We start from the raw sequence: 21,748 nt of genomic DNA on the forward strand, positions 1-21,748 counted from the left end.
TTTTTTGGGTTCTTTTTTTTTTGTAACAGAGTATATGAATAAATGATGTGTGGAGCTGAAAGCTCTCACTCTATGGAAAGCCCAATTTTTTCCCTGAATACAGGAATAGAGGTGTATTAGACATGCTTATATTTCTTAATATGCCTGTGGGAGAAATAATCCAGTTCAGCTAACTCCTTGCACCTCTCAGATTCATAAGGAATCCTGCTTTTTGGGACAAGCAAAGTGTAGCTCAGCTCACAATCAGATCTTCAATATTTCTTTATCTGTATGGCCATTTTCACTATTTCTTGATAGTGATACCTCATACTGAATTTTTTCTTACACTTTTTTGGCAGCAGATATTTGATTATAATGACTGAAGAGGCAGCATTACGAATACTGAACACAATTAATGTGCTTTATAAACGGAAATATTTCAACCCCATCTTTTTTAAAAAAAGATGTGGTGTTAAAGCTTACCTCCAAGCCACACCTTTATGCTTCTGTGTACATTCACACAAAAAACAATCCAAGGCATTAATAGTATTGGGCAGTACTGGCAAACCCTACATTTCTATACATGCATTTTTTACTTCGGGGTTCACAGTTGAAGTGCAAAGGGTGCTCCGGGAGCTCTGCTTTGCCATGGCAGACAGAAATTTCTCCAGCTACTCAGCAACCTAGTTTCTTGCATTGTTCACGGAAGCTTCAGCCCAGAAAGAACTACTTCAAAGGCTTTATACAGCTTATGCTCTGCCCTGGATTGAAATGTAGAAAGCCTGTTTCAACAAAGGCAATGAAGATTTAGGGATCAGAGGGCCTGCTAGGCTTTGTTATTAATTTACCCAGATTTCAAAATGAAGTAGAAAAGGAGAGATTGACTCTTCCCCTTTCTATTTTCTTTCCTTGACTTCCTAAGACTCTGAATTTGAGTGAGAGCAATGCCTTACAAAAGCAGACCCTTACACTTTTATTAACATAATAGTGCTGACAAACTTCTAATTAAAAAATCAGTTAAAAAAAGTCTTTGAAAACCAATTAAGGACTCAGAGGTAACAAAAATATGTAATCTGGACAAAGCCACAGAAGATGACACATGCACATTAAAAGTCAGTAATGTTATCTCACAGTTAAGCAGTTAACTGTCTAAAACTCAAATGATATATTTATAGCAAAGATTTATGAAACTAAATAATGAAAAAATAGAAGAAATCATATAGAATACAAACTAGGAAAGAGTACTTAAACAGAAAACAGAAAATTAAAAAAACCCTACAGAGGAGAAAGAAGCCTCTTCTCCGCATTGTCCTTCTGGACAATTATTTTCTCTACCTTGCAACCAAGGTCTACACTTTTGCTCTAGCTGTACACACAAACATACATGTATATAATAAATGAAAATTATAACTCCTAAGTGCTTCATTGCTTATATATAATGCAAAACGAGAAGAATTCCACAGGCATGCTGCAAGTTTTGTTTTGTTAGAAAACATTACAGCCTCCATTTTACAGATACATTTGTAAGGACTAGACAGCCTACAGCTTAATTGCAATTCAAATACTTCTTTGAAGTTAATTCAACTGCTGTTGCGTCACAGAATGCTTTCAAAGTACTCACATTTTTTATTATCTCAAAAGAATCAGTTTTCATGAAGTCATTGTTGTGATTTTTACTGTTACCAAAAGCTTTGCTACACATGAAGGTTAATATGGGACACTCTCTGACATCCCTATTGATGATGACAGTTATAAAACAAAGGAACTCACCTATGAAGTAGGACAGCAGTATTGCCAGCAGCACTGAGACTCCTACAGCACAGAGAGCAGTACATTTCCAGCTACAGTACTTCGAAGACTTCTTGAATTTAAAAGCACTTCTGGACAGAGTGTTCCTAGGTAGTGGCCGAGTAGGAGGGGAATAAACAGAGCCGGATGCCATTGTGTACCCTGGTGTTGCAGTACTGAACAGCGGTGTGGTCCCTGTTCCTGTTTTGAATAGGAAATGCCTGTGGAAGGAAAGAGTGTATGGTAAAGTACATACGTAAATTGAATTGGAACACAGGCAGTCATATCGTTTTTGCTTAATGTCGTGTATTTTTCAATTGCCTAAGAGCATCCACTCTGCAAAGGATCACAGTAGCAATACTGGTCACAGGACTTGCACTTCAGACAGGCACTTTCAGTTGAAGAGCAGACTGAAAAAGCCCCCCAAATATTAGTGATACAGTGTTATACAGAAAGGAAACAGAACTACCAAAAAATACCCTCTGGTAGAGAAGAGGTATCAGAGTTTACCCAACAAGTAAAGGACAGGCTTTCTGCTGCTGTTTATTTTTGTTGGCTTCAACTACAGACTACAGGGAACTCCATTAAAAAGTCAATATTATGCAGTCTGACTGTAGCCCACACTGCTTATCACATTCTCCTGGGTCAATTACAAAGAAAACAGCAATCTCTCACATAAACTTCTGACAATTTTGCCCCAAATCAGCCAGTTAAAAGATGTTCTTTGTGTTCTAACTACACAGCTCACTAATTTCTATCTCCTCACACATAGCCTTCCCCTATCAAGATCTGATTTATGGACACAGCAGCCAGTTACAGTCTGGCAAGTAATCTAAAGATACATCTTTAGTAGGTGCCCTGAGTGAACCACAGCCAAAATTAGAAATGAGAAGCGAAGCCAAATTTAAGACTCTTTGAGTTAACAATAAGCTTAATTTAAATGAAACTTTCTCAAGGAAATACTACTTCTTGTGTTTACCTACACTCTATTTTTGTTCATACCAGCATAATTGCTTCAGAAAAGCATCTAAAAGGAAGCACAGTATATAGGCATATAATACCTGGAGTTCTTCTCAAAGCACATGTGAACAACTCCACAAACAACAAAACTTAAGCAAAAAAATCTTGGCACCGGGTCTCTTTCCTCTGATTTGTTACATCGGCAACTCTGCTGTGAAGGCTTGGCCTTCAGCAATTAGGCTTTGCAAAGTGAGTATGTTATATGTAAAAACTGTAAGGAAGTCATTGTGGAGAATTTCAAACTTACCAGGAGCAAAAGCAGCTAAACAAAACTCCTCAGGAGTTTGCATTCTTGAGTAGGTGAGAGACACTCATGAATTGTGGACGTGCAGGTTCTCCTGAAGCCAAGTAAGGACATGTCTACTATGTCATTTTTGTCTACTGCATGCCTTATATACAGTATAGGTCAGAGGCTCTAGCACAGTGTGAGCTGCCTTTGGAGGGAAAAGCCCTCTAGCTACATCCCCAGACATCAGGCTCATCAGGACTGCTTCTCTGCTGACAGCACGTTCAACCTCCAGGGTCCATGCCTGGATCCTTGGATAGCAACATGTCAACCTATACTGGTACAATGGCTTCATCAGAAATTCACTGCAGAGACACCGGAAATTAATTTGCCCCAGTACAGCATGAGAGAAATAACAGCAGCAGATAAAGTTTGTTATGAATTGGATCATAATGGCATAAACCCCCACCTTGAAAGTATGTCCACCACAAATAATGCCATTAAATATTCTATACATGGGTTACCTCATTTGGAATGACAGGCAACTTGCTGGCAGAAGCAACAGATGGATACATATTAGATCTACTGATGCACAACAGCGCATGCAAGTTTTTCTGAACTTCTGAGCAAAGAGGATTACTAATGATTTCAAAAGACAATGCCCTTGTGGTTTAAATCTTCTCTAAGACAGTGCTTCATTACAAGTTGTGACATTTTCTAAGTAGCAAACACAAAAACCAACAATGCCTAGCCCAATATAAAAGGTGTCACCTCTCAGAACCATTAGTTTGATTTTACAGACTCACAGAAGCATGTAGATTCATTAAGTCCTGATAAAGAGTCTTACTCGCTTGACCTTTACTGCTCATTCATTTCAGGCTATAAAGGTACCTCCAGATACATGCGCATGGATTCCAGGATAGCAGCTAACACAAAGAAAGCTGTTTCCTCCTCAATATATAGTAAGTACTGCTTTGGGGGACAGAAAGGAAGCCATTCAGCAGATATGATAATGGTCCTTCTAAACACCAGCTTCCATGTTAAAATTAAGAAGTTGTTGGTGCAAGCTGTGATTTTAACATCCACCCGTCCCACTATTAGGCTCAATAGACTGAAAATGGGAACTTGCATTATATGAACACTTGCAAAGAACCTTATACAGTCCTAGCTATAATAAAACAATGCAACAAAACCATCAGCATCTGATTTTTTTTTTTTTCTGAGCACGTGAGAACTGAGATGTTGGTATAGCATAACTTACAGCTAGAGAATGTAACCCACACTCTCAAAGCCTTTGAGGAGTTAATCCCATAGATAAATCTGGGAGATGGCCACATATCTGTGGTGGTGTGAGCTGTCACAGCTCTGACAGTCCACCTCAGGCATCAAGGCAATGAAAGAAAATTGTATCTTTTATATGTGAATTCAGCAGTGTGCAGTCTTAGGCAGCACACAGCACGACTCCTCACTTCAAGCTATTCCTCTTTTCCTTTGAATCACATTAATACAATGGCAGAGTGGTTGTACTGGCTGGTGGAGGCTGCTGGGGGAAAAAATCCAGAGAGAGTAAAAGACTGACAAAAAATAAGAAAAAAATACAAAAAAGCTAGTGGCATCTTCCTCTGGGTAAAGAAAATTTGTTTGGATTTTTCTCTTTCTAATAAGCAAGGTTACTAACAAAGTGGTCAGAGACTCTCCTTCTACATTAACTCAGAGTCATCAGTATTTAAAGTGCAATGCTATCGTGCTTGCACATCTTGCCAGATTCTCTTAGTCATGATCCTGTGAGACAGACATGCAGAAGGATGCAGTATCTGACAACAAATCCAGGCTGCTTCCAGATAATGCCAAAACTCTTTACACTCTTGAAATACAATCTATCTGCAAATGATTTTAATTATCTATATATCCATTTATCTTACCTTTTCAAACCATGGAACTCAAGTAGCTACTTTTTAAAGCCTAAACTGTTTGCACTACTTGACCAGGCACCAACTTACCACCAATTACATTACATTTAATCTCATAGGAGCCTTACAGCATCTATAAAAGCATATCCTTCCATTCAAAATTGATCATTTAACAAGCACTTGCTAGATCTTCCATAAGCAGCACTTAAAATATTTTATTAAAGCTTTAAGAGTACAAAATTCCATGGAATCCTGCAAATATTTTATAAGATCAGCTAGTTCTGTTATTTAATAACTCAATTCACTTTTTGAAGCAAATAATGTTCTATTTCAATGTTTATTCAATATACACTTCAATCTACTAATTCAATAAGTATTTCTATTAAAAAGTGCAGCTAATCTTAACATTTTAAAGGGAAAAATTTAGTACCTAAATGTTATGAATCACAGCTCTGCAGTAAAATACAAAGTTATGTCATAAACTAATCCTTGCTTGCAAAGACAGCTGGGAAGTCACCTTGTTTCACAATGGGCAGACATTGTGCTTAACTTTCCTCTCTTAAGAGACAGAAATACAGTACCAAAACTCTAATAAGAGAAGACAGGAGCTTCTGAATAAAAATGAAGTTACCATGCTTTTAATTTAACTCAGTACCAGGAACTGGTACATACAATTTTTTTTCCTCCTCAAGCTGGGGGTAGTATTCACACCAAATAAGATTTTCTCTCTGCTGCCACTTCCTCTATGGAAAATAAAATTGAAGTGGTCTCTACTAAATTCAGTAAATAGGAAAGCGGGATGGGAAGAAAGTGATAAAAAACCCAGGAGTTAGGCAGAAAGATTACATTAGAACTGTGGCCTCTGAGAAATGGAGATGGATTACAAACCATTCAAGGACAGTGAGGCTCAAACCCTAAACCCAAATACTTCTGACATAAGGTAGCACAGTGCCCAGCAATGGAAATACAATTTAGAATAACTCTGTGACAAAGACTTTTCACCCCAGTTCAGAATAAAACAGATACTCCACGCTTATTAATGCAATGTTACATAAACACGTCTGGAGGTCTCTAAATTCCAGAACACTAGAAACTCAGACATTATACCAAAAAAGTATCTGTGATAGAAAGAACTATTCTATATTACCTTTAAATACGTTACTCACAAACTTTATAAAATTATTGAATATTTTTAACATTTATAACATAACATCTACATTAGATACATCAATTTTTTAGCTTATACCGAGATTGCTTGAACTTGCAAAAGGTTCGTGGTGATTTGCAGCTATGATTTCTCTAGTATTTGACATCATATAGAGAATGCTTTATAGACATTTGGAAGATACGAAAGAGCTTATCTTATCCTTTCCAACACCTTTCTAAGCACTGTTTTTAGCATTGTATCAGCATATGTTATACAGCACAAGTACACCAAGCACAGAATCTCACAGAAAGTCTGTCACAACCATCTAAATTTGTACTAAACAAGGAAATGTGAAGGTCCAGTGAAATTCTTCTGAACTCCTCTAGGCATGTCAAAACATACGTTTTATTGCCATGACAGAGATATCTTCTTGTAATGTTGTTACTTAGATTATGACACTGACCAGAAAGTGCTGTCACAGGTTAAAGGTCAATACCACCAGGCTTTATGAATACACAAAACCAAAACACTTCCCACCTTAAGGATAAAATATCTTCAATTCAGAATAAAGCCACATTTAGAATATACGTCCTTAAAAAACCCAAATCCCTCCTTTCCATATATTTGAACTTTGTGTACTGTCATGCACTATTAGCACTTAAAGAATCTGGAATGAAAAAAGATCAATTAGTTTGGTCATATTTCTGAATAGAAAGACTTCCATGATTAGAAAAAGAAACCACGTGGTGTCACTGCACACAAAATACCAACACAGACTGAGGCTTTCTTGTAGTGCTGTCCTAATTACTGTCCTATCATTCTATGATGGTCTTAACTCCACGTGGCTCTTTCAATCATTACAGACCACTGAGAAAGGAAACACTAATGCTCAGAAGATTTCATTGATGAAGTCATCCTTCCTTCTTAGAAATTCTCCCTTTTCTAGGAATTTGAAGTTGTCTCTGGCTGAAAAACAGTGCATGGGGAAGTTTCCTATGAGCACAGGTGGTAACACAAGCTTGTTAGTTTGCTTCAAAAAATTGTACAGAAGAAAGATCTCCTACTTGATGGAGAACAGTTACGTATTTAGTAGTAAGCAAATAAGCAGAAAGAATCCGTACAATGGCGGGGTAGATTACCAGGGACAACATCCTGTCCAGAAGAGGACAATGCAAACTGCAGAACTAAAGTTTTCCAAACAACTTATCCAGTAGTAGTTTGCTGTCTCTAAACTGTCCAAAACTCAGGCTCCTACTCAGGTCTTGTGGTATTCTGTTGTGTAGACTAAACATGCATTGTGTCAAAATGTGTTTTCTTCCATCAATTTCAATTTAAATTCAACTGATGGTTCCCTTGTTCTTTTATAAGGAGTATGTAGTGTTTGCCCCGTGGTACACAAAAACAACATTTTTATAAAATTACTCTTTGATTCATTTTTCATTCTAGAGTAGAACATATAAAGATATTAAAAAGTAATTGCTTAAAGCAAAATAGGGAAGATTTAGGGTCAGGCAAAAGCAACCATGGAGTTGAGAAAAGCTATTTTCAGATACCTACTATTTTGGTGCAGTACATAAAACCGACACCTGGAAGACAACAGAACAGAAACTGACTTGTGGTGAGAAAAAAGAAAGAAAACCCTTCCCTAATGTTTATTTTTGGATATGGCTCTTTTACCTTTCGGTACCAACAGATCTCCAAATACATGAGTATATCTACAAGTCTATGAAATTTTACTTTGTCTAAGTAACAAGGCCACCAATCTCATAACTTTGACTCCTTTGTTGTCTTTGTGATTTGAGGAAAAATAAACTGAACATAACAAGCAATTGCCAGCGTAGGAGCTTACCGTTGGACGCACAGTTACTGCATTTTACTCAACTTTTCCAATCAAGAAGTCATTCTGTGTTCTGCAATCACAAGCTAACCACTTAGTGAAATGAGCACACCCATTTTTATACTGTAGACACAGGCTGATCTCCCCTCAAACACTAACTCAGATCTGCCACTGGCTCCTTCTATTAAAAAAATATCTATTCACCTCTAAGGAGTGTTGACTCTGTGGACATTACTATACCAAGAAATAAATTTGTAAGCAACCTGAAGTAAATGTTCTTATCTGTTCTACTGCGGTCCTCAATCTGTTACACTGGATTCGCTCAGAGGCATGATACAGTATATCTGCACCTTAGATACCTAAGAGTGGGTACACATCAATCATATTCTGATATCCTCAAGTGGTGTAAAAAACTTCTGTTGAAAATACCTCAGCTGAATGCACGCTGAGAGAAATGCACATTTTAGAGAATTTATGTCTTCCTGATATAAATTTCAGGACCAGTACTTCAGGAGATATGACTTTACTGCTCAAAAAGGGATAGTAATCCTAATGGCTTGATTTTGACATTTCCTTTAGTAGTATTACTGAATTTCATATATGGTATTACTGAATGTATTAGAATAAAAACTGTAATTAACTTATTTTCAATTGAATACAGCTGTGGTGCTTGCTAACTTGAACAAAAAATAGAATAGCAGGTTTTGTCTAAAAATGGTCGCAATTCATAATTTACCTTTTGGAAAATAGCAGCAATCAGTAATTTTACTTTCTGAAAGTATAGGAGCACCTATAAAACTTTGGCAGCACCACAAAGCCAATGTAAGCTAGCAAGACATATGGGAACCTACAGCAGATCTTGTTATTTTTCTAATGGTTCCAAAGGGGGCAGACAAGAGATAGCAGAGACTCCTGAGGTATAGAAGCTCTTGTCTCTATCTTGAAGGTTTCCTTCCTGACACAAGCAGAGATAGCATGCATCTATCTCTATGAAGATGTAGTGCTCTATTTGCCACTATTGTTAAAAAAAAAAATAAAAAATCAAAAAAATCAATGAATCTTAAGGAATTAACTCCAAGAGAGTATTGGCTGCATCTGGCTGCAGATATCTTAACTTGATCCAACTCTCATGTAAGTTTTTCTGTTTATCTTTCCCTGAATTTTCTTAAGCCAAACCAGCTGATTTTTTCTCTCCCAGGAATGGATTACCATGCACTTTCTCTGCTTACAAAAACCCTACCAGATACATTAGCCGTCAGAACACACAGAAAACCATTAACCGGAGGAAGGAAAAAAAAAACAAACAGCAGTCTGAGATTGCAATCAATCACTTGCACTGCATCTACTGGCTGGTGTGTTCTTGGCAGACCCTACTCACTCTGGATGGATCTGGATTCTCTGAGTGAGACCATGACCCTCACCTGCCATTTGACATTAGAGAGCTCAGCCTGGTTCACTAATGGATAGATCACATCAATAAATCTGATTCCTTGCACTGAGTTGAAGAAGCAGATGGAATGAGAAGATTAATCTCTGCCGACTGACGTTACAAAGAAGATGTAAAAGAGATAACAGAAATTACTGCCTAGGTCTCATATGAACTCTGGTTCACTGATGCACAAGATCAGCATTCCCAGTAGGTTCCAAGAGGAATTGGATTTTTGTTTCTCTGTGAGCACTTCATGCCTGTCTTCATCTTCTGTTAACATTTGTCTGAAATGAAACCTTGTAGTTGGTGGTGTTTGCCCTTAGCACCGCTTTATGACTGACTTCCACAGAATCACATGGCCACATTTAACATAAATCCAAGTCAGCACAGAAACTGCATTATGTTGTGAATTTGTCTTATTTTGTTTTCTCTGCAGAACTGCAATAAAAAATTGTATAGGAAAAAAGTGAATTTCTGCTTTCTCTGAGCCAATATTAATGCTACCATAATCCTAGAAAAAGCACCAAGATCAGATCAGATCACATGATGATCGAAGTTTGGGAGAAAGACAGAAAGAGGAAAACTATTATCCATATGCATAAACAGAGGAAACATCTGTGGGAACTGGAGATAAGCCTCTTCTAACAGCTTACTCAAATGTTTCAGAGAAACAGTCTACACATGGTACCACCTGGTTGAATTTGGCTGAGTTTACACTGAGGACCCACTTTCTTTACAATCTAAAGTCTGGAAGCCAAGAAAGAAAAAAAACTAATAGAGCTGAGAGCATCTTCCTTAGTCTTGTGTGTTCTTCCACATTTGTTCCCTGACAGGTTACTGCTGGCAGCTGCTAAAGAAAGACTGGAGAAGTGAGGCATGGAAACCTGTAGCAGAAGCTTCCAACGGAAACCCAGACACAAGTACACCTCAATTGGCTCTGAAAGCCACAGTCCAAAGCTTCTTGTTTTTAGAAGTGCAGGAATAATTCTCTCCTTTTGCAAAGTATCCACATTCTCAGTGGCATAAATAAGAATACAGAGCTATAGTATGCACATAGCACTTGTAAACATCCTAGTAATAATCTTTCCAAATTCAGATTAGAGCAGATAGCTCACTCCCAAGAAAGAGAGCTTCTCTTCACTGAGATACACACACACACATTTATGATCAAAAGAATAATCAGGCTGTCCTGAGTCTGCTCTTTTGTGCTCCTCTCTGCAATGCTGCACTCTGCAACGATGAGCAAGGGAACCAGACAATGCTAAGCTGCACTTTGTGTGCAGAAGTGAGCAGGGGAATCAGATGCAAAGATGCTGCATGGTCAAACAAAGAAAGCTGGCACATTTTTAGTTACTCATATTCTTCTCTGCAGCATAGTCCCATTACTTGCCTCTTCTACATAAGAGAGAGAAACTACATTCATATATTGCTCAAACAATATGAATTGGGTCAATTCTCCTTAAAAGCCTCTTCTGGGTTTCTTAAAGTCGAACTTTCAAATTGACTTCCATCTAGGTTACAGTAAGTGACGTGGCCACTGTCATTGCTGCTGATACTCACTTCAGAAGGGGGTACCAGCTGCAGGGAACAGCTTTGACAGCCCCTTCCTGAATTTCTGGGTAGTGATAGTACTTGTGCCACACATGGGTGTCCAACTTTTTGGCTTGTCTGGGCCACACGGAGTGAACAGTTCAGGGCAGCATCTGCAAAGGTTGCTCCAAACAACAATTGATAAGAAGAGCACAATAACACCCTATTAAATAAATTCTCAGCTACAAAACACTATTTTTCAACACCGTCACCACCATCAGCTTTGCATTTTCACCAGCAATGAACAAGAATCTGCGTGCCGTGCTCATAACAATCTGCACCAGCAGATGTGACTGATTGTCACTGTTGCCACTGTGAAATGTGCCACCCACTGCATCACTGTACTCATATCCACTGTTTGGTCTCCGGAAGAGTTCAGAAAGCATCACTGAATGTCAATGGGTGCAATTTTTCTGCATGGAGAAATTCAATTTCATCCCTTTGCTTCATCTGCACTTCTACGTCAGAAGCCAATTTGTCAGACTGCCCCTCTGCCGCCATCTCCATGCCCTGGTTTCAGCCCAGACACTACCATTGACACACTGAGGTTCAGCTGGTACTAAGCAATGGCTGCTTGCCTACGGCAGAGCTGCCACCATGATGGCACAGGAAGAGCTGGGCTGGGCCAAGCTATGGGTGAGATGTTGCCTGTGCTACTCCAATTTTCATCTCTTCAAAGAATGGGAGGTTAAAGGAAAGAATTTGAATTTTACTCTGAGGACTGGAAATGCTCAAGTGAGCATAAGGATTTATATTACATTTCCTCATCTTGTCCTCTGCTCTTCTGGAATCATATCCCAACTGAGACAGACAGAAAGAGAGAGAGGTCTCTGAGATAAAGAATTCTCATCTCCACTAGTTTCTCTCTTGAAATATTGAATAAATTAGGCTTTCAAGGGAAAAAAAAATCAAAGAAGAAAGGCACAACACAAGTACTCATCTAATCTCTTTCAGTATCTTTGCTGTCTTTAGCAATCTGAGAGAGCAATTGCTGCAAATGCCTTGAAATACACACTGAGACAATTTCAAAAAAGCAAACAGATTAAGAGAGAATCTCAGAGCTGTGATATTTACCCAACAGTTTAATTCAGAAGCTGAAATTTCACCTGCAGTAGGAAGACTTGACTGGGCTACTGGACATTTTCAAAGGAGCTAAAATCAGAGAGAAGTTAAAGAAGTGAAATATCATTCTGCCACTGATTCTGCCTCAAGCTGCAAGCAGGCTGAAGTTTCATCATAGATCTGTGAAACCTCAGCTCACTTACAGATGTCCACAGCTGCAGCTCCCTTGCAATTCAGAGCCTGGGATAATCCGTGCTGAACTCTATGCTGCCACTACTGCTCTACCAGCAGTCACTCAAACAGCCAGATTCATGTCACTGCAGTGACAGCACTGTCATAACCTGAGTTAGAGCCACTGCCACCAACCCGGCAACTCCATGCATACGTGTGATGCACCTATCACTCCTATCTTCTAGGCTCTTATCATTCCTTGGTGGGAACTTATTTACTACACTTGCACATTCTCCTATATGCAAAATACCAAAATCTGCAAAAAGACTTGAGGGATCAGCATTCAGAGATTCAACAAGGCAGAGGATCACACGTTGTGCTCAGGTAGGATGACAGCTATCCTTTTAATAACGTCCATTTTTTGCTGATGCCTTTTTTTGAGCTGGACTTCTCACTGCATAACCAACATTAACTGAGACCTTGGATTTTGACACTATGAAGTCATTCAGGTCTTAGCTTTGTCACAATATTTGGTAACGTTTTCTTACTTGGATGTGATTGAATGAATTCGCAGGATCTGTTGAGATTATTTTCTGGTACAACTTAAGTTGCACTGATTGGGTTGGCATGCTCAACTGCAAGCATATAACTGTAAAAAGATGTTCACTTTTAACTTACTATATGTTTATCTTCACTGTTTTTTTACTCTTTTACCAAACTTACTATTGCTTCACTGTCTTTAAAAAGTTTACTATTGAAATGCAATTGCTTTTTTTTTATTTCGGAAGAAAATTCAGAGCTTATATTGAAAAGCTTCTTGATGACAAAGAACACCACAGATAGAAAGTCTCGAGCGTGATTATTCCTAGCTTCTCTTCTATGACGGTATACACCAGCAGCCAAGGCTTTTCATTATCTTGAGACTATCCTGTAGGTGATGAGTTACATGCTATTCAAAGGGATTTTGTAAGCACTCACAAACAGTAAAGGTCATAGAACAATTTTGGTTTTCATCCTACTCAGCCCCTAATGCTATAGCATTTACCTTGCCCAGCAAATTAGTTTCTCCTGAATTAATCCACCCTACCCATCTGTACAGCTACACCTACTCATTTTGCACCCAGACACATCAAGATTTCTCCCCCTACTCTGTGCTGACTTCTTTCCCTCTTGAATCTAGTTCAACATGGCCTTGTAACAATCTGGCTGCTTTTTAAAATCGAACTCCCTGAACATCCTCCCCAGCACATGAAAAATATCCCCAGTCTTCGCAATCCCTGGAAATGAGGCTCTCGAGTACAACAGGTTTTCAGATCCTATCCTTGTAAAAAATTAAATGTTCAGCAGATGAAGCAATTATATAAATAACTAGAAATATAAAGGATTTATTTAGATTCTGCAAGAGATCTAAACACATTCATTGATAGAGCACGTTTTCTCCCAGATTCTAATAGGATACCTCGGTAACTCAGAGAGATGTTAAGTAAAAGAAAAGCAGGCTCTTTACTTCAAGCTAAACTGATTTGTTAAGACGCATACAAACATTTTTACACATTAGGGAAAAGAGCGACCATACCAAAGAAAGCCAACAATACATACCATTAAAATAACTTGAGATTTCTAGTTGAATTATGATAATTAATGCACAGTGCAAAAATATGAATGTCTCAAAGCTATAAGCAACTATTCCTAAGATCCAGGCATATGAATCATCAGAATTTCTATGCAAAATGTCTTCTCCTATTAACATTATTAACACTAAAATTGTCAAATTCATTAGATTAATATTCTCTCTGTAAGTCATACAAACTAAGAAATACTATACCATAACGTAACACACACGACACGAAAGCAGAGAAACAAATATATAATGATTCTAGCTGTGACACAGTACGTTAGCAAGACTGATAAACTGAATCTTCACGCTGAAAGCATATTGCAGTTTCACATCTATTAGGCGTTGGAACTGTTATTATCTCTGGACAACTTTCACGCCACGAAATGATTCCTGCTAACATAATTTTCAAAGTGAAAGGATTACAAACAAGATAAATTTCATTGTACTGCTACCTGAACTAGCATAAACCAACAAGAATTTCATGTAATATAGGCCCCATTTACCAAAATATCCGCATTTGGTGGTCCCATTGCAAATGTATAAAGCATAAACCAGGCATGTTTCCATTAACTTTGCTTCAGCAATTACACATCCAAATCAGTACTCCATGGTATCGACCTACAGTAAACAGTATTATTTGGCTTGTGGTTTGTGGTTTTTTTTTTTTTTAATTACAATAAGGCTATTATTTTTAGTTATCAAGAAATAGTCTTCCTGCAAATATTTGCAGCATCTTTGAGTTTGCTGAAAATTATTAACTAATTGAATTTAAACACACAACTCTCTTACTGCAACTGATTTCAATTTGTATCTAAGGGAAATTTTAAGAGTTTTTTGGAACGTGAAGCAGATCAATGTACGGTGTCAATAGATTTTACAGATTAATTATTAGCAACCTGATGCAGAAATACTCAATTCAATCAAATAGTATCTCACCTTGATTATATTTTAAGATCTAATTAGCAAAACAGAATTTGGACAAAGTCCTAATTTTTATACTACCATTGGAAAAAAAAAATGGCAAATATGATTAAAAATTCTTTTTGAAACTGAACATACTGTGATGATTAGCAGACTGGAATTCACCAGAAATTACATTGCTTTGACAGGAGGGGGATGTCAGAAACTGTGTACACTGATTTGGTAGACGATAATCAAATTGCAGTTTGAATAGAGGACAGATATTAATGAAAAAATAAGCACACATGGAACAGTTACATAAAAGAAATTTGATTTATATGAACTAAAATGTTAATTTGTATGGAATTTTTTTATTTATTTTTTTAGTATCAGCAGTACCTGTCTACATATATAATCTATTAATCAGCAGTTCAAATTTCAAACCAACTGCTCAAAGTGTTTCAGATGAAATGCACAACTCTATTTAAAAAAGCAACCCTTCATTTGGTCATTGCCTATGCTTCAAAAGTACGTCACAATATTTCTAACATAAACAATTGCTAAGTAGGAAGTTGTTACAAACTAAAGATCAGATCAGGCAAATGGAAAAGCATGCAAATAATTTGCAACAGCTTGCAAAATCAGGCAGGACAGAGAATTAACACAACCTCCACTGCCCTTCTGTTTTCTTAAGCAAAAGTGATTACATTTGGCAGACAAAATTTATCGATTTTTATTTACTATGAATCTGTATGACAAATTATTTTAAGTATAATAAAAAAAACAACCAAAAAGATATAGAGATGAAGTCTATCCCAGATGGGTTTTTTTTTTTGACCACTGCAAACAGGCTTTAAAAAAAAAAATCACATTTTGCCTTCTGTGGCAACAGTTAGCATCATGCAAACGCTGAGAATCACATACCCATAACTGCTATCGTGATATGTTGGAGAAAACACATCCATCTCTATAACGTTGTCATGACCATTTGCAAGGACTGCTTGATTTCCTAATTCTCTACATACAAAGATACAAAAAGATGAAATTAGAGTGGCAATTTCAAATTAATGAATGGGATGATCCCACAAAAAGAATTCACTAATTCTATTAAATAACTTTCTTTTCCCATGGATGTAAAAAACTGCAACTGCATTTTGAATGCAGGACTTATCTGCCTTCTGGACTGTCCTTGGAGCTGCATGCTGACACAGGGTTTATTACAAGGCTACTGTTAGGAGAGCATTGCCCTTTGCTGATCTGCTACTTTTGTGGAAGACCTGTTATCAAATTCCTGGTTGCTACCAACAAAAAGACAGGCTTAAGGACTAAGCAATACACGTTTACTTGAGAGGCTGGACCAGAGAGAAAGCACTGAAATAGTACAGAGACTATAAAATGCACAGCCAGTCAACATGTTGAGGGGCAGCTGACATTGACTGTAGATCTCATGTTCTTCACACGGTTCCCCACAGCAGCACCGCAAGGAAAGGACACACCAGAATTTAGCTCTCTCAGGGAATGGTGAGAAATGAAAGTTTATCCACATGACTAGGTACTATTACTGCTGTAAGATGCATACTTATTACTCTACTTAAACAACAAAAAGATTAGTTTTGGAATTCTTCCTAAATTTGCATCCACGCTTCCTTCAACAATTGCACCACTTTGAATAGAGAAATGACTATCTCAAGGAATTCTGTGCAAATAACACTGAAATGTTCTACTGGTGCTTGCCTAGGACTTAGGATAAAAGAGACAGCATGCTCGAATTGCAAGTCTTCATGGTGACAGAACAGGATTCATGTGACAGAAGGATGCCAGAGACATGAAGCAGAAATCTAATGCAACAGATTACTCACACTGTGGGGAGCTTATAAGCATACGGGGCCAGTGGGCTTTGATTCAAATACAGGTGCTTGGTAAGCATTGTGACTGTACAAGAAATTTGTCACAAGGAAACAACTTTTTTTTGTCCAACTTAAGACTTTGGAAATGATATTAGTTGATTCCCCTAAATAACATTTCACATCTGTATTATCCACCATCTCCACAGTTATGAATCTCAGTCTTTAAAAAGGCATTCATTCTCCCATCAACCCAAGTAAAATGAAGAACTATTTTCTTCCTTTACAGGCTGGCAATATGACATGCCAAAACAAAACTCAAGGTCTTCAGATGAGCAGGACTTGAATTCCTTTCCCAAACTGTGCTTTTACCATGTACTACTCATTTTTAATATAAATTACATCTTCAATCAATTTCAAATTTGAAAACCTGCAAGACTTACAGAATAAAACAATTCTGAATTTGATTAAGCTGGACACTGTTTTATTGGGTGGAATGCATAAAACAGCTGCTTTGAGCAGACTTAAACTTCCAGCACTACTGTGGTTCTGCAGAAAATCAATCAGGCTTTACACAAATTGATTTAAGAGTACCCTGGAAACTATGAAAACTCTTTCCCTACCTTAATCAATACTGAAAGTGTTGCTTCATTGGCAATCCACCCCAATGAAGACAGGTGGTTGTTGAGCGCTCATCACACCTTAAGAGCTCCTAAAATCTCTGCATGGTAAAATGAAGTTTGGATGAAGCTTGCAAAATGTTTCTGAAGCAGCATATGCTAGAATTTGTTTTGTTTGTGTCACCTCTGAGGTAACCTCATAACCTAACTTCATGCTTCAAAATGCTGAGCTGTTTTCCAGTCATCGAGCATTTTTTCAGACTTTTCCATCTTTCTTCTCAGTAAAATTACCAGAAAACTGAATACAGTAATGCCTCTACCTATTCTACTTCTAAGAATAAATTAGGGGTAAGAGAAGACTATGTGATACCAGTATGAACTGTGAGAAAACACTTAGCTTCTTCAATAATTTCTATTAAACATTCTCAATCCGTTATATAAAACAGCCTTCTTTCTTAACACTAATTATATTACGCAGCAAACCAAGCAAGAGAACACAAAGTTCACACACTGCTCAGCACAGGTTCTGATTAAATTTGTGTAAAGACTTATTCTCAGATTTTTATTTACTCTCAAATTTATTCCTGAGCTGGAATACGTAAATTTTCCCCTGCTGACAACTCATCTTCGATAGTCAGTCTAAAATATTGCCTAAGAGATGATACAAGCTTGATTTTATAAACAAATTGATGACATACTCTTCCCCTGCTCATTTCTAGCTTATGTAATTGATAGTACATCAGAAAAACTCAGCAAAGATTTAACAAAGAAAGCATCTAAAGAAGTGATTTAATAAGTATTCTTAAATCTCAGTCGTTTAGATTTTCCTAGAAAGCAAAGCCGCAAAAATGTAAGTAATGATCTTGATGCTTGAGAGTACATTATTAAATCTGAAGAATGTAAGTATAGAATAACAGAAGTATAGAAGAATAGAAGAGCTAAATATAAAAAATGCACTACTAAATTTTAAAGACCATGGTAAGAAAAACAAATACTAATATTTAATTACATAATTGTCATTTATGATATAAAAGACTCCTAGCAACTATTTATGCCTTTGCATGATTTTGACTGTCCAGCATGTAACTCAAAATACAAAATGTGAAGCCATATATATATTCCTGCTTTCTATTCCTCCGCAATTTACTACTGTTAACTGGTGCTGGTTTCCCTAGCTGAACCTAACTTGCAGCAAATTGGGAAAGAGTCAAAATAGTAAACATTGTTAAATGTCCAATGCAAATGTCCTGCAGCCTGCAAGAAATCAGAAAAAAACAGCAGGAAATACGTATTTTTTTTTTTGTTTCCAAAAGCTGATTTTACATAGATTGCTCTGAAAGTAATTTATCCTACTTATTTCCATGGAAACAACTGATACAAAGAGCACAGTAACACTACTTGACAGTACAAATTCTCACCTACAAAACGCCATTTTTCAACACACTCACCACCATTGGTTATGCATTTTTTTTGCCAGTGATGCACAGGAGCCTGCATGCCACGCTCCTAACAATCCGCACCAGTGGAGGTGATCTACTGTTACTACGGCCACTGCTGAAAAGCACCACCCACCACCTCACTGTGCTCACATCCAACGTTTGGTCTCCCTACATGTTCCGAAAGCGTTGATGAATGCCAGTGCGTGCCATTTTTTCTGCACGGAGGAATTCAATTCCACCCCTTTGCTTCATATGCACTTCCACTGCTGCCACCTGTCACACCACAACAAAACGTAATGGAATACTGGCAGGAAGGTTCAACCTCTACTGTCGTACCACCTACATATGTCTCTGATGTTGTGGGGCAACATATTAAAATAGCAGGCATTACCTTTGGAGCAGTTCTCAGCCTCAAAGGAGAGAAGTCAACCTTTGTTACTGCTGCATAAGCTTGCTATCATTTAAAGATAGCATCAAAGATGCAAGAAGCACACGTATATTTCAAGCTGTGGTTTCAGACCATCATAAAATTTTAAGGAAAAATTCTTTTTATATTTTACAAAATACTAGAATTCTGACTGGACTCTATTAATCTATCAGCTTACAGCTCATCCATTAACAAACTAAGAGCAATGCTTTACATGAAAGTATTAACACTACGCAGAACCAAACTGCAGCATATTCTATCAAATATACAACTGAAAGCAATGCTATAGAATATATATATTGAAAGTCATCCTTTTTACTACCACAAAATCATTGAGACTGAAACCTCTCTCAGGTTCTGCAAATATATCCTTCTCACCTGCATGTACAAAAACATCCTATTCACTATCCAGCTATATGCGACAGCAAGCTGTATTTCATTTTTATGCCACCCATCACCAATATGAGCCTAGAGAGAGAAAAAGATAGCTGTGTATATATGCTGACATTCACATTCTGTAGCTCTAAATGACAGTCATCTAAGTATGATAAAAAAAAGAAAAGCTGAATATGGGCATAAGCTAAAATACTGCCAAGGATGAAATAAACTTTCTTTTAGGCTGAGAAATGGATGAAGGAAGAAACCTATCACAAAGTTGTTAATATAGCTGAAATTGAGACTAAGAATCACACTCAGTAGGGAACTTCAACCAAAAAGAGAAAAATCAATGACAAGTTCTTCACCTCAAGCTTTCCAACCAGGTGATACTATTAGAGAAACTACAGTAAAGTTGTGTCAGTTTTAATGTGAAACTTTCATGGTTCAACTGAGGTACAAGTGTTCAAAACATGAACACTCAAACATCCTTAGCTTCTCATCAGGAACACTTAAAAGATTAAAAGTATCTCTGACAAAAAATACTTAATCCAGACTGGAAGTGGTATTCTCATTCAAATACATTTATAAAAACAGTGAAAATAGACATGGCAATGAAAGAAAATATCAAAAGACCTTATCTGTTCACAGACGATCAACCAAGCGTCCTGAAATCATCCACCATCTTAATGCTCTTTTCCACTACAAACTCTTGCTCTAAAAAATCCTGAACATTTTCTCAATGTACTAAATTATGTGAATGATGATGATGAAATCCCTTCAAAGGAATCCTGTTTCACAGCACTAAAGCACCATAAGCAATGCAGTAGCATTTAGTTTTGGGGAGCTAAACTATGCCCCAAACAAGAGTTGCTTGAAACATCTGTAGGGACAAAAAAACCTAACAGAAAATCTTTAGGTCATACATGCTCTGATGTACTCAAAATCAGTTGGACTATTATTACTTCACTCCAAATCATAAGCTAAAAGGATTCAAAGAATGAACTAAAGGGATTTCATAAATATTTTCAAGAATTACTGTCAGTTTCAATATAGTTGTAAATGTTCAGTCTGATTACTAAATTGGAATATTATGGCTTATGCTAATAAAAAATTAGTGCTGATTGACTGTTTCATGAGTATTAATTAATCACTGTAGGTAAATTCAGCTCTGTGCCAGTAAGCCCTATAATTCTTTTTTTTTTTTTTTATAGATCATTCTCCATCATACATCATTCTGCATCTATAGAAGCACATGTCACAATTTATATTAGCTGCTCCCTTCCTAGAGCCAGCTATCAATTGTAAAAGACAAAAAAGAATGGGAACAAATTAATCATCATAGTAGAACGAAGTGATTCTTTGGTCTCATCATACCCTAGATGAGTTTAGAAAACATCTGTCTCACATGGGTATTTCTTGAAAGCTACCAAGTACTCGAGTTAAAAAACATTACTAAAGTTCATTCACATCTGACACGTACGACAGTGTATATTTAACACAAAGCATTTCTGGCAAGCAAAACAAGACATTTCTTCAAACAATCAAAAGTCACAAATGATGAACAGGAAGGAAAATGCTCATCTGGAAAAACTAAGATACTCTCCGCATCCAATTACTGTGCCATAAACATCATAAGGGAAAAGAGTGGCATTGTGGATTTTGGAGCGAGGACAGTAGTTTGGTACTGAAAAGTTTTCAGCATTATTTGCTGAATAAGGGGAAGTATTAGCTGCTGGCTATCTTTCAAGTCAAATATTTTCTTTAGAAATGCCAGTCTGTAGTAGTACCTAAGTAATTACCTGCTTTCCAGTGGCGCATTACTGCCAAGGACCCAGCTGTCCTGCAGCTGGACTGACTCAGGTGTGGTTTGCAGCTCGGCGGGCAAAGCAGCCGGCGGGGCCGGACTCTGATTCCTCCTATTTGTCAGTGAGTTTCTGTTAAGTGAGGTGATGGATGGGTGATGCTGTGCTGAATGTTGCTTGTGAGAAGGTGGCAAAGGCTGCAGGGTCGACTGGCCTTGGTTATTTGGAGGTTGTTCTAAGAAGAAAGAAAATTAAAAGTTCGTTATACAGCGTCTCAGCAGTTGCTACATCCAAAGCAGAATGTGAAATTCAATATGATCCTATCGTCTAATATATTTGCATATTATTTTATTAGCAGACATTCAGTGACATTCTTGAAGAGAGAGTTTACCCTTGATACACAAAGTTCTAATTAATATACAACAGATGGTAAAATTGCTTTTGGTTTTAATTTGTTTCAGGTTTTTTTTTCTTCTAAATCTGGTTTTATTAACACCTAAGGAAAACAGCATCTGACAGATCCCCTAATGTGCCTTTAGATTTCAGCTTTTTTTTTTTTTT

At 37.3% G+C, this 21,748-nt stretch overlaps 1 protein-coding gene across 1 annotated transcript; it reads right to left on the minus strand.

Annotated features, from left to right (window-relative positions):
• On the minus strand, positions 1-21,437 carry LOC104910692 (teneurin-4-like). The gene is made up of 3 exons (XM_019614653.2): positions 21,185-21,437; positions 15,602-15,694; positions 1-1,988 (listed from the first exon to the last, which is right to left on the minus strand). The coding sequence occupies exons 2-3, from the start codon at positions 15,640-15,642 to the stop codon at positions 1,526-1,528; spliced, it is 504 nt and encodes a 167-aa protein (XP_019470198.1). The 5' UTR covers positions 15,643-15,694; positions 21,185-21,437; the 3' UTR covers positions 1-1,525.
• Positions 21,438-21,748: the final 311 nt, after the last annotated feature.

The sequence above is a fragment of the Meleagris gallopavo genome, chromosome 4 (assembly GCF_000146605.3).
Source record: "Meleagris gallopavo isolate NT-WF06-2002-E0010 breed Aviagen turkey brand Nicholas breeding stock chromosome 4, Turkey_5.1, whole genome shotgun sequence".
Classification (NCBI taxonomy): domain Eukaryota; kingdom Metazoa; phylum Chordata; class Aves; order Galliformes; family Phasianidae; genus Meleagris; species Meleagris gallopavo.